General features: G+C 34.4%; 1 protein-coding gene across 4 annotated transcripts in view; it reads left to right on the top strand.

Moving 5' to 3' along the window:
- The window catches only part of dos (daughter of sevenless), a 34,970-nt gene that overhangs the window by 11,646 nt on the left and 9,275 nt on the right, over positions 1–14,049 (top strand). For all 4 annotated transcript variants that reach the window (XM_028179652.2, XM_028179651.2, XM_028179654.2 and 1 more), the window contains exons 3-6: positions 1,901–2,102; positions 7,058–7,170; positions 9,635–9,824; positions 10,950–11,024. In XM_028179652.2, the coding sequence (XP_028035453.2) occupies positions 1,901–2,102; positions 7,058–7,170; positions 9,635–9,824; positions 10,950–11,024 (580 nt within the window). The remainder of the gene's footprint in view (positions 1–1,900; positions 2,103–7,057; positions 7,171–9,634; positions 9,825–10,949; positions 11,025–14,049) is intronic.

Genomic DNA, 14,049 nt, shown 5'->3' with positions numbered 1-14,049 from the left:
ATTTTAATTAAACTCGATTCAAGAAACTAAAGCGGATATGCATTACAGTAGGATTATTTACATATTCCAATAAACACGAATATGGAAAGAAAATGGTAAAAAACTGTGCAATGTCTCAATGTACTTAAACTTAACAATTTTATCAAGGATACCAGAGTTCAAAACTAGAGGCTCTACACTGCGTTAAATTAAAATTACTAAGAATCGGTTCACTAAAACACCAAAATAGAAGATACTAAAAATAGATTATCTATTCATGTCGTTATTCCTGTGAATTCACATATATTAGAATAACTTCGGAATTGTAGTATAAACTTATAGCGATTAAAAACATAAAAAAATATTTATCAATACTTGTACTTGTGTAGTTTTACATTAAAGAAAAAAATGAAAATGCTTCGAACCTTTGACCTCACACAACATTGTTCAACCTTGTGATCTTTCCGAATCAGTGGCCTAAAGATATCAGGGGCGCTTCTCTTAATCGATACAGTCAGTAACCCATTAGAAGTGACATTTTCTGTGTGTTGGCGTAAATTAATTCGAAAGATAGATATTGGTGAATATTATTTAATCGTTTTTCAGAGTTACCCAAAAATATTATTGTATTTAAAAATATTCGATATTTAATTTCGAAGAAAATACCTTGTATTTTCTTTCTAGTATCTATAAAGAATACTGGAAAATTCAACATAAAAAAAAATATATTTTGAAAAATTCTTCAAATTCATAATATATTATTTAGAAATTGAAGTTGGCACAATAAAACGTCCATTGTAACTTAAGTTGTGGAATTTGTGATAAAATTAAATCAGTGGCAAATACCCAATTATTTGATCATTTAAAATACAGTTATTCGTGTGTACCGATTATTATATTTACAAGAAAAATTTATTTGATTAAAATATATAAATTTTATAAAAGAGGCAAAGTCACAGATATGCTTGTGAATTATAGTCGAGATATTACATTACGCAATAAATGATAATCAAACCCTTCTATGAAGAGTATCCTTGGCTAGGTTAAGGTGGCGCCCGTACTGCCTACATTAGTGCCAGCAAAGTGACTTTTATTTAAATTCATGCAGTATTTTATGTCGTGGGATAATCTTAACACTTCAATTGACGTAATTCTATACACCGTCGCTCATACATAGTAATTGGCAGCTGTAATGGTATTATGGGTGTTGGAGCTTTATAATGTTGATAAATAAATTAAACAATATAATATTATTATGTAAAATACATATTTTTAACCTATTATTCTTCCATTATTTCTTAACAGACAGTGCGCCTCTTTCGGCAGAGATAGTTGTTTTGTATTTTTGCTCTAGACTTTGTAGTAGTGGAAAATAAAATTATAATTCCCAACATGATAGAAAACAATCAGTTTCGCGGTAATATCACATTACACGAGTAGGCGTTGTTTTGAAAAGTACGTGAAAATGTCGAGATGGATTCCCAACCCTAGCTTAAGTTATTCTTATGTTTTTCTCAGTTCGCTTCAGGACCTCGCTCGCGAAACATTAGTGCGCGGAACCGCGATCTCGTTTCATGAAAGCCCTAGTCGGAAGGAAATATTAACAATTGAAATACCTGTATGGTGTTTAGCTTATTAACTGTTTAACTTATAGTTTACGTTTCTTAATCTTTTAGTTTAGTTTTACGTCGACTACTTCGAACTTAGGGGACTTAACTTGAGCGCGCTTTTCAGAATATATTTTTTTCCGATACATTTTCGATTTTCAGGTTTTCGAAATGGGGTAATTTATTTTTCATTAAGTAAAAATAGTGTATTTAATGTCGGGCTGATCTCCTCAACTCGACATAGCGCCTCTTTCAAAAAGTGCCGAAAAGTTTACTTAATTCTTTTTTTATTTTCGAGCGGTTTTTTTCTTTAGGTTGATGCTGGTTTACACATGGAACGTTCTGGGAATGGGACTTTAGATCCGAAGATCCGTGGCTCAGTTTTCACTATTCAAACTCAAACGAGAACTTATCACCTAGAAGCCGAGTGCGAAGCGGAGATGGAGAAGTGGGTAGACGTTATCTGTAGAGTGTGTGGATTACGATCCACTGACGACGATCGTCCAGAAGCCGTTGGTAAGATAACAATTATTACATACAATTATTTTTCTGATCAACTGTTTAGAATTGTACATTTGCATTCCATTGTTCCTGATTCTTCGGAAAATTCACAATACAATAAAATTCTTTAACTTTAAGGATGTTGAGATGTTTTAAAAAAAAAGTTAGAACACATTGTTTGTTATAGTAGTTAGTGACCCTGACCAAGGAATAAAATAATAACAGGGTTCCAGATTCAATTTCTGATTATACGGTATTCAGGGTCGTGATCCAATTAGCATTCTTTTTCGGAGTTTTCTTCGTCTTAGTGGACGTCTTCAATACCTTTTCTGTTGTTTTTTTTTTTGCATAGACGAGTGAAAGATGTCACGGAACACTCGGCGTAAAGTGATTATCGAAGTCTATCGACAACCTGAAATAGCCACTCATCTCTTACATAAAGGTTGAAATTGCAATTGTATAAATAGTATTGCGACTGAGTCGACCTTCAAACAGGAACGCAAAACTGCTTCACGATGGAGATAGTTAGAGTGGTGAAACCTAACCGTACGGGTGGGCAAATTGGAGGAAATCTTTCGTTAATTTCGATCCGTTGATATGGAACTTTTTTTACATTACATTTTTTTACATCCAATACATATCTTATATTCTAGGATGCTATTACATGGTTTTTCGATTGATTTACTGCTCATAAGGCGTGTTGTATCCACCTTCCCGTCTATTTTTGCTACGAAACAGTCGCGCGTTCAGATTTGAATGGTGGGTCAGCCGTTATACTAGACTAGACCTCATATCTCAAAGTGAGTGGCAGCATAACAGACAGAGCGGTGTGTCCGGAGTTGCTGACCCATGTCCTAAGGTAAATATTTTTTAAGCATAAGTGAGTGAACGAACTCACGTCCTGCCTGGAGTAAAGAGCTTACTGGAATCTAATGACTTCAGAACATGAATGCCGCCACTCATCTTGAAACAAAAAAGATCTTAAGGTTTCTCAACCATTAAAATCATATTGCTTGACTTCTTCGCGGCAGACACAGACAGAGCGATTAAATCTTATTTAACTCAAATGTCTTAAACATCCCTTCCTCTTATCGTGAGTATAAAAACAAGAAGTAGTAAACTAGACGTGATGTGAGATGTCCATTGTTCCTATTAGAGTCGCGTTGTCGTGCTTTATCAGTTAGGATGACTGGTATCTGCTGAAAAATCTGATTGGTTCTGATCGCCAAACTTCTTAACCGCATTTGTTATGCGAGCGGTTAATTCAATTACTTAACACATTTTTTTTTTATAATAATAATCTATTTATTTCTCTCTTAAAGGTATAGTGCAAATACAAATAGAAATTAACCTTATAATTTATTTTGTAAACCTTTGAAAGAGCTGAAGTCTGTACTAGATTTAAAGGCCTGTATTACTGATCTCCAGGCTCTCTCCTTCGTAAGATAGATTAGGTTAGGTTAAGTCGTGAACAGATGCTGCGGACTAGTGTTGAGAGATCATTATGTCATTAATAAGTTATGATAAATTGTTTGTCACAGTTTTCATCACAAACGGGCACTGCACGGTCACCGTGCTTAGTTAAATAGTCGTGAACCATAAAGACATGAATGGTACGGTCGCCGTTCTGTCGTCGTTTACATGTGAAGAAGCAATAATACGTTATCCGTTTCTCTAAAAATGTAATCGAGAAAGCATTAGTTCCATATGTTTTACTTCAAGCGATTTTATTGATAAACTAGCCGTACTCGCCCACTTCGCTGGGCGTTTAAAATTACATTATTATTTATTGTCATTATTATTAGGAAGTCCAACACTGATATAAATATTAGCCTATTCATTAAGTACATGTATTTTCTACATGGATACCAAGTTTCAAGTCAATCGGATGCATGGTTCAGTAGTTATAACGGAACATCCGTAAAAATCACTGTAGATTTATATATTAGTATAGATAGTATTGATTATCAGAAACCGCTACGAAAATGACTCCAATTTCCAAACACATTGAATATAAGTTGAAAATATACCTAATTACAAAATATGCTTTAATTTATTATTTTCATATGTATTATAGATGTAGGAATCTAGGAGGATGTTATTTTAAGGATAATGTTTGATAAAAATTATGTGTAATCATATCCAATTTATACATTATACTTCAATTATTATATGTATTAAACTTTCCTCAGAATACGTTTATATCAATACACGTGCAAGGACTTTTTTGCAGTCGTTTGTAATCACCTAAATAACTTAAACAAAATTATAATAAATATGACATTAGCTTAAAATAACCATCAATGGCCCGGCCCGGTTATTATATAAATTTTACCAAATAAGACCTTTTTTGAAAAACGAAGTACCTATTAAAATTAACACGTTTATGAATTTAGAATGGATTGGTAACGCGGACGTGTCTCTTTTGAATACGAAAATATAGGAAATCGTTTATCTTTTTAACACGTTTTTATTAGCTTCAGACGTATGTATGTTAGTATATATGTAACGGAATCTTTGAACATGATTTTGACCCCTCGAAATTTGGCATACTTATTAAGGATCAATGACAATTCAATATTTGAAAAAAATAATTAAAAAAATGAAATTCAACAAAAAATTTAAAAATAAATAATAGTTTAAAAACTAAAAAAATACGCTTTTATAGAAAATCCAACTAGAAAATAGAATATTAATTTTAATAAATTTGAATTAAAAATAGTGTAAGAAAAAATGATTTTATTGTAAAAAGAGCGTGGGGTGCATGGTATCAGTAGTTATAAATATTTTATGAACAGATATGAGTAGAAGGGTTACTTTGTTAATATCCTGAAAAGCACCCCACGGTTTTTTTACAATAAAATATTGTTTCTTACACTAGTTTTAATTCAAATTTATTAAAACTTATTTTCTATTTTTTAGTTGAATTTTCGATAAAAGAGTTTTTTTTTTGTTTTTTTAATCTCTTATTATTATTATTTTTATGTGTCATACGTTTGAAAACAATGCCGCTAGTTCTAAATGGTCTTTATTATATAAAAATATGTAAAATAGGACATGTTTTTCCATATTAATATTGTGCATATTTAAGAAGGTTACTGTTATAATATTTTATTTAGCTTGAAAGCAGTTCGGTAAGGGCTTGGGTGGTAAACGCTCAACATTAAATAGCACGTTTTTATGCGTATCTTACACGCCCGTATTTTTGTACAATCAACAGGTAGTAGTTATATAACAGAATATTTAGTTCTTCACTAGGTCCAAGGCTGATGCTTCATTTCTTAAGGAACCTTGATATTTTCAGACTTCGTAGTGCCTCAATCGATAAATAAAAGAAATAAAAAAGCTTTTGTATAAAATAAACTTAAAACAAACAAAAGGATTTAAAGGAAGAAATTACTGGTGGTAGGACCTGTTGTGAGTCCGCGCGGGTAGGTACCACCGCCCTGCCTATTTCTGCCGTGAAGCAGTAATGCATTTCGGTTTGAAGGGTGGGGCAGCCGTTGTAACTATACTGAGACCTTACAACTTATATCTCAAGGTGGGTGGCGCATTTACGTTGTAGATGTCTATGGGCTCCAGTAACCACTTAACACCAGGTGGGCTGTGAGCTCGTCCAACCATGTAAGCAATAAATAAAAAAAAAGGAATCCGTCCGACGGGGGACACATCAAAGGAAAAAACATTTATTTTATTTTATTTTATTTTTATTTTACCGAGCATTTTCATAATTCTCTTCCTTTTAAACCTTCTCTGGACTTCCACAAATAATTCAAGACCAAAATTAGCCAAATCGGTCCAGCCTTTCTCGAATTTTAGCGAGACTAACGAACAGCAATTCATTTTTATATATATCGATAGATTTACCGGACTTTTGTCGATAATTTTCATGGCTTGCATTGATACATTTACCATACGGACCTGAAATACTGTGGTTTATTTCGTTAAGAGATCACATACTCTTGGGCGTGTTTACGTGAAGTTATTTGTTTATAAATAAAAACATTTAACAATGTAACAACGTCCTTACGTCTTCCCACGTATTCTTCTGTATCAATTTTAAAGACACGTGCTCTGAGGTGAAGTAGTAATTGTCTCATTAACAAACACTCCTTTCAGTCACAGTTCAACAATTACAAAATAAAATAATCAAATTTTACTCTGCGTTCTTCAAGTTACGTGTGCCTAAATATAGGCATTTGTGAAAGTTTACATTCCAATACTTTTGTAACGCGTGGTCATCAACGAAGCTTAAGTCTTATTGTTTGTTTGCATACAAAAAATACTTGGAAATTCTTTACTCTCGTTTCGCGGCAAATTAAATAAGCCCCCTGTTGCGGTAGGTGAACAAAACTTATTTGTTACGATATTAAATATACCTAATACAAATGTACTGAATAAAACGTGTTATGTATGAATATTTTGAACGAATATCGTAATATAATTGATTTGGTATCCATAATTTGTATTTGTGCATGTACCTATGTATCAAAAAATTATAGAGGTATATCTAGTTTGTCCTGGCGAAAGGCAGTTAGCATGAACGGTCTTTTGACACTAGTAGGTATTATGATTTTTTCCGAAACAAGCTCATATGATCTGCCGCCTTCCAACGCCAATTCTGATGAATTAAAATAATTGGTAATACCAAAACGTTACTTTGAAATTTCTTTAGACGTCGAATATTAGTAGGACAAACAAACTAGGTTTCTTTTGCCGATAGCATTTGTTCACTGTGATTGTCAACTTAACTGATTAAAACTGCAGTTTAACAAGGTTTTTAGTTTTGTGAAAAATTATGTAATTCATTTTGCCGTTGAGTTCGTAATTCTTATGAAGATGATTTCAAAAAAGAATCCCTACTAATTCGGTAACACGGAAACTTCATGAAATTTATTTGTAGGGCTTACTCCAGATAAACAAAAAACAAATGACAAAGATTTTCGGGCATAATCTAAGGTTTTTTTCAGCATCTTACCAGAACAATACGAGAGCGGCTTCTAATGATCACTATCATCGCGCTTCTGAAACCACTGGCCCATACATACCGATTTCGGAATGTATCACCGGCGTGCGCGATCAGGTAGGTGCGAGTAAATTTCAGAGTTAAATCAGAATTTTAATTTTAAATAAATAAATATTTGCCGGTCACAAAATAAAACTATTCCGTATATTTTGTATGTATGTTGCTTGTGCAACAAATTATAGAAAGAACGAACTCGTCTGTACACAATTGCGGACGAGCTCATGGTCCACTGGATGTTAAGTGCTTACCGAAGCCTGTGGATACCACAACTTGAACGTTGCCATCCTTCAATCACGATTCGGGAGTCTCAATGAATGTGTTGGCAAAATTTTTGTTCTCTCATAAAAAAAGGAAGCTTATTTCAGTTTATGAACGTTACTATGTTGTATCGATCGATATTAGGGCCTGTGCACACCACGTTTTTTAAACGCGCTTTTATCCTACAGAGCAGTTTGTTGTCGTTTGTATCGATTCAAACGCGGAACGTCGATGCGACCGCTAGCGCGCGTATTACCTACGGGCGGCGTTTCCCCCGCAACGAGGGAAGTATGAATCTACGCTAATAGCAATCGAGCAATTTGATACACCGCATGTCTTTGGAAAAAAAAGGAGCCTGCAGAAAGCTTGACAATATGTCTCTCTTACCTTATTGTTATAAGTAATCGTTCTTCCGCGGATATATATGATCTTAGCACTGTATTTTGACGTGTTAATTCCAGTTTACGAATCTCAAGAAGTTCTTGAAATGATGAATACGACATTCGATAACAATTTGCAAATTTTTTGTCATATTTTATTAATTTTCTAAACGTCGTTGTATAATGTCCACGCAATATTGTCTCGCTTGTAAATGGGTGTACCCAAAAACGTCGGTAATTTTTGGCGACGCGATGGCGACTGACGCCATCTTGCTACTGTTGACGAGGTTCTGCTTAAAAACGCAAAATGCCAGTACGTTTGTATCCGTACACACGCGCGTCTGTATCGATTCAAACTTTGAATTTATACAGGTGTGCAAAGGTCTAGCTGCGTCTGACTTGCGTGCGTATCGCGTCTATATCGCTACAAACGCGCGTCGACGGCGCGTTTAAAAAACGTGGTGTGCACAGGCCCTGAAACAGCAACAGGCGGAGAGTTCTGAAAACAATATTTAGAAAATACAAAGTAAATTTCGTCGAAAATTTATTTAGGATTTTTCTTTAAAGTCGGGCATTTTTGAGATATTTAATGTTTTTGAATAGAGCTTTGCAAAATTATTGTAAAAAGTAATGTTTTGTTTTGTTTTATATAAGTGGTATATTTTACAGTACGGTTGTGATACGCCTTTAGTTTTCTTTTTGTTTTATATACATAAGCCAAATCGGAGCTAAGTAATTATGGTAGTTAATTAATTGCCCAATGGATAACGGATTCTTTGGAAATTTCTGTATAAATCAACAAACCTTGGTGATTGAAGGAACTTATTAAAAAACTAAATTATGGATTTTTTTAATTTAATTTATTATGATTTCAGAGTAATTTAATCATCACAGAACTATTAGTGTTTGGTTACTTTGGTCTTTATTACAATAGAGAAATCATAATTAAGTACCTACTTGATCGAAAATTAAAACCTCCAAAATAATTATATTCTGAAATATATATTGTTTTGAGTTTCGTAATAAAATGTTACATGAGTTCCATGGAAAAGTAAATTAAAGTAAAAGTAGTAATATTATCAAGTTTAGTTAATGAAGGTTTTATTGTAAGACTATGTTTTGTACTAAATCGGTAACAAATATATTTAGGTTATGACAAAAAGAAAACACCTAAATTTAAATTCTTGCTTTCACTCAGAGGTCACGCTCAATGTATAAACATAGGGGTGAGTGTTTCGATCTAAGCACGTACAAAAATATTTTTCGGGTGTTTTAAATGTCTGTCATGACGTCACGAAAAGGTGTTCGAATGCTAACTGCTAGTTATTTTTAGTATTTGTTTTTTCGTTTTTCATTCTACCCGTTCAGCTGCGCTTTGTTTTATATTTGTGTTTCGCAGATGAAACAAGAATGAAAGATGATATACAAGAGAATTCATAGATTTTCGATCGTATAAGTAATTGCGAAAACAATATATCGCGATATTTTCGCGACATTGTATATGCGTTTGACATTTGAAACTCGCGAAGGAAACGTTAAATCATATTTAAGTTTCTAATAATTCACACGGTTATTCGTGAAGGGTGCAAAAAAAAAACTCGAAGAAACACGTATTTTAGTTACACTCAATAAAACTATTTCCGTCAATGTTACTCGAGTTCAAAGCAAGAACGGGACAAGCCGTCCTATTGAGTATTTTGACTGAAATAAGTTCATTTAGCACTCGTGAATAATGCAGTTTGTCTTCTACGTTACGAACGTATACGTTTTAATGAGCGGAAATATTTACTAAGTTTCTGGAATAAGCAAGTATCGAAGCGGAACTTTGGACGTAATGCTTAAAGTTTTAAGAGTGGCATTTGTTTATTTTTTGTTTTAACCAGGACGACCAAAGGCACGGTACCGGTGTTGGGAATCATAGGTCTCCCTTGGGCAGGATCTCGGAGAACAAAACTAATCCGAAGTACCTCAGTCAACCGCAGATCCGTATAACCGCAGCCGAGCTCTCAGAGAACGAATCCAATCCGAGCGAGGACGATTGCAAATCACTCAGCGCTAGTCAATCCAATATGCGTAAGTAATAATACTCGCACACTCCAATAGGTATTTAGCTAATGCTCCTTTGATGAGCCTAGAAATTGTTTACGTTGTGTAATAATGTTATTAAATAAGTAACTTATCATACAAAAGAAGTCATCTGATATACGTTGTAAAAATGAGCAAAATTATGTGTGTATTTTTTTGGAATGTGATCTCTACATATTATCTACAATCAGTATTGATTTTAGTAATAGATAGGATACCTTGAATAATTGCTAATGATATTAATTTCCTAGATTAAAGGGCCGTTAAAGTAAAACAAAATGTTGTGGGTGTTGGATTTGTTTTAAATATTTGTCTCTTCTTTAAATTATGTAATGAGACCCGTTTTTACTTAGATATATTTATATTTTTTGAATATATATCTTTTCCTTGCCAGTTTTTTTATAGATAGTTGGGTAGACGAGCTCATGCCTCATCTGGTGTAAAATTGTTACCAGAGCAAACGCCGCCACCCACCTTAAAATATGAGTCTTTAACAGTACAACGGCTGTCCCACCCTTCAAACCGAAACGCATTACTGCTTCAGGGCAGCAATAGCCAGTGGCAGGGCGGTGGTACCTACCCATGCGAGCTCACATGACGCCATATAACCAGTAATTATGCAAATTTAATTTTGTGAGTTACACGATGTTTTCCCTTCGCCGCGGAAGTCAATCGTAGATATTTCTTAAGTTTTTTTTATATTTTTGTATTGCTTAGATGGATGGACGAGCTCACATCCCACCTGGTGTTAAGTGGTTAGTGGAGCCCATAGACATCTACAACGTAAATGCGCCACCCACCTTGAGATGTGAGTTCTGAGGTCTCGAGTATAGTTACAACGGCTGCCCCACCCTTCAAAACGAAACGCATTACTGCTTCACGGCAGAAATAGGCAGGGTGTTGGTACCTCCCGCGCGGACTCACAAGAGGTCCTACCACCAGTAGTTTATTGTATATTTATTAGAAAAAGTCGTACTTGCCGGCGGGATTCGAAAACGGTTACATCGAGTACACTGGGCTTCTTATCCTTTTAGGCCACGACGACTTTACGGAAATTTGAACTATTCAGCATTTTCTTGAAAATATCTTCTTTTTATTTCCTATTTTCAACAGGTGACTGGGCCGTCGCGAAGACTTTCACAAAGCTCACAATCAAATCGACTCAAAGGCGCGCTCTGTCTGAAGATGGTAAAGTAACTACTGTAATATTTTCAAATTCGTCATTTCGTTTTTAAACTGTACGTGCTTTTAGAACATACACAAAAATTACAGTAGAACCTCGATAAGATAAAGACCAAGAAAAAGGTTAAATAATTTGAGTTATTGAGGGTTTTACTTACTAAGGGTTTAAGCAAAGGAGTTTTTATTGGTTTATATTTTTACTTACACAGGTTCGTTTATGAGTTTTGTAGGGAATTATAGAAATAGACGACTTAGATTAAATGTTAATGCATGCATGCAAATGTTAATACGTATGTACATACATACATTTATTTTAGAGTGAAAGGTAAATTTTTAAAAGTATATTTTATTCTACATAAAAAAGTCGGTATTTTTTTATTTCAAACAATTCACACTTTCTACATAAATTTTATTTTCGATATTAAATAAAGGATAGAAAATATCATCCCCTGTGTTACTTACTGCATAGCTCTATAAACGATTATAAAGTTGTTACAGCTTTTTTTGTTTCACTGATAGATACAATCCTAGATGGCTCTTGTGGGTCGTCATTTAAATCTTCGTCTATATCATCGCTCTGAGCTTTTTTTTTTTTTTATTGCTTAGATGGGTGGACGAGCTCACAGCTCACCTGGTGTTAAGTGGTTACTGGAGCCCATAGACATCCACAACGTAAATGCGCCACCCACCTTGAGATATAAGTTCTAAGGTCTCAGTATAGTTACAACGGCTGCCCCACCCTTCAAACCGAAACGCATTACTGCTTCACGGCAGAAATAGGCAGGGCGGTGGTACCTATCCGCGCGGACTCACAAGAAGTCCTACCACCAGTAATTACGCAAATTATAATTTTGCGGGTTTCATTTTTATTACACGATGTTATTCCTTCACCGTGGAAGTCAATCGTGAACATTTGTTGAGTACGTATTTCATTAGAAAAATTGGTACCCGCCTGAGATTCGAACATCGGTGCATCGCTCAACACGAATGCACCGGACGTCCTATGCAGCACTTAATGAGCACCATTAATAACGTTATACATTATTTCTTCTTCTGGTTTTGGTTGCATATTCCACACAACACGCAACCTTTCTGGTTGCACATTCATTTAAAATGAGTCATTGAAGTTACAAAGATCGTCGTAGTTACAACTTTGAGTTAGTGAGGTGCGAATCTCAAATTATTTATTTAAGTTCGTATTTTTTATATTTATTAGAGGTTTCGTATTTTAAGTAAAAGAGGTTTTGGACTCCGAGGGGAAGAGAACACAAAAATTTTAAAAAATATTTTAAATAGGTCGAGGCTTAAGTTATCAAGGTTCTACTGTATATACACAACCATCTTCATAATTCGGTCATTGAAGAAACACACACATAAAAACCATGTTAGAAATACGTATTGCTATTTTAAAAAACATGGTGCGAGTCTGTAGCTTGCATGAACGGTGAGGGTTAAAGTTATTAAGTTATTTTCTTTTAATATGCTCTCGCTTAACTCTAAATAGCTGGAACCTGAAATACTTATCTTTAAAAATATTCATGATAATAATTTTGTTTTTGACTAGTTGTTGAAAGTTCCTATTGAGAAAATAAAACTACATATTTCCTTAATCCTGTTAATTTTCCACTCACTTCTTAAAACAAGCGGGCAACATTTTTGTGACTTTAAAGATGCCATCTCGCCAATCATTATATAAAGCATTATTTAAAAAAAAAATGAATTATCTAAAGAGAACCCACGAGTTTTAAGATAGATTATTGAATTGCTTTCGAACGCTCGGTGACATGACGACATCGGAGATGACCTAACTGGATAAGGGGAGGCGGCATTGAAACATGCCCAAAACGATTAACATAAAGATCGTTAGGTCTTTAATATTAAACAGTAATCTGTGTGGCACAAAGTCATGAACTGTAAAATCTGCTCGCCGTCGTCTAAAGCCTTCGAGATGTTGTGTATACCGTGAATAGTTCAAAAGACATTCTTTAACTCTCATGAAACTGAAGTTGTGTGTTATATGGCAAGAGAATCGACCGTCTACAGAAACGGAACAACTTTGGAAGGAAATAGTCTTAAGGGACATGGCCATACGTTGGAAACAAAGTATCCAACCAATTGAGGGAAAAAGCTAGGTACAGATTCTATTCAACAGCTCATTATTAGAAGACACATCATGACCGTATGTTGAGACATACCACGAAACCAAAAAAGGATTAGGTTAGGCGGTCACTCCTTTGTTTTCCTAATTTTAGCACACTTTTAATTATGATAGGTACCAAAATATATTCTGTGACCTCGGAAGTTCTATAATACACTGTAAAATGAACAGGTGAATTGGACGAAATTGGACGCCAGACTATTATTCATAAATTATCTCTGTGTGCCGTTTTAAGAGGGACTACTGACCCTCTAAATGTTTTCGTGTGCGCCAAATCTTGAGCTTTTCATGAATCTCGGGGAAACTTTGTTTACTTTCACCGATGTTTCTGTGACTTGATATCGTCTGTTTTCATTATGTATCTTAATCATAAAATAATTAAGTACGTTATGAGAGTGACGTTAAAAACAATTCGTGCAGAGCCCATTGTATCTGGTCTTGATAATAATTTTGGCTTGGAAAATTTTATTTTCGTGTTCAATAGGGGCTTATTTCTTACATTATTGGGTTTCAATTGGTTAATTAATAAATCGCTCTTTCTTTGTCTTTGTCGCAAATTAAATTTGAAATTATTATCTCTCTATTGAGTCATTAGGTTTCCTTTTGATGCTAAACAAAAATTTACTCTTAAACTTTTTGCTTAATTTATGAATCGATTGACGTCACCCTTTTCCTGTTACAGTCAAGCATTCATGGGATTTAAAGCATTAGGCAAGTCACAGTATATCTAAGGGAATACGTACCTGACACGGGTTTTTTGAAAGACTTCCACGATGAAGGAATAATATCGCAATTTAACCGCAGTATTTATTTTGCTAAATTACTGATTGTAGGGCGAATTGTGAGCCTGCACGGATAGGCACCACCGTCCAG

Source organism: Bombyx mandarina, chromosome 01 (genome assembly GCF_030267445.1).
Source record: "Bombyx mandarina strain Sakado chromosome 01, ASM3026744v2".
In the NCBI taxonomy this organism is placed as follows: Eukaryota; Metazoa; Arthropoda; class Insecta; order Lepidoptera; family Bombycidae; genus Bombyx; species Bombyx mandarina.
This window is presented reverse-complemented; position numbering and strand designations above follow the sequence as displayed.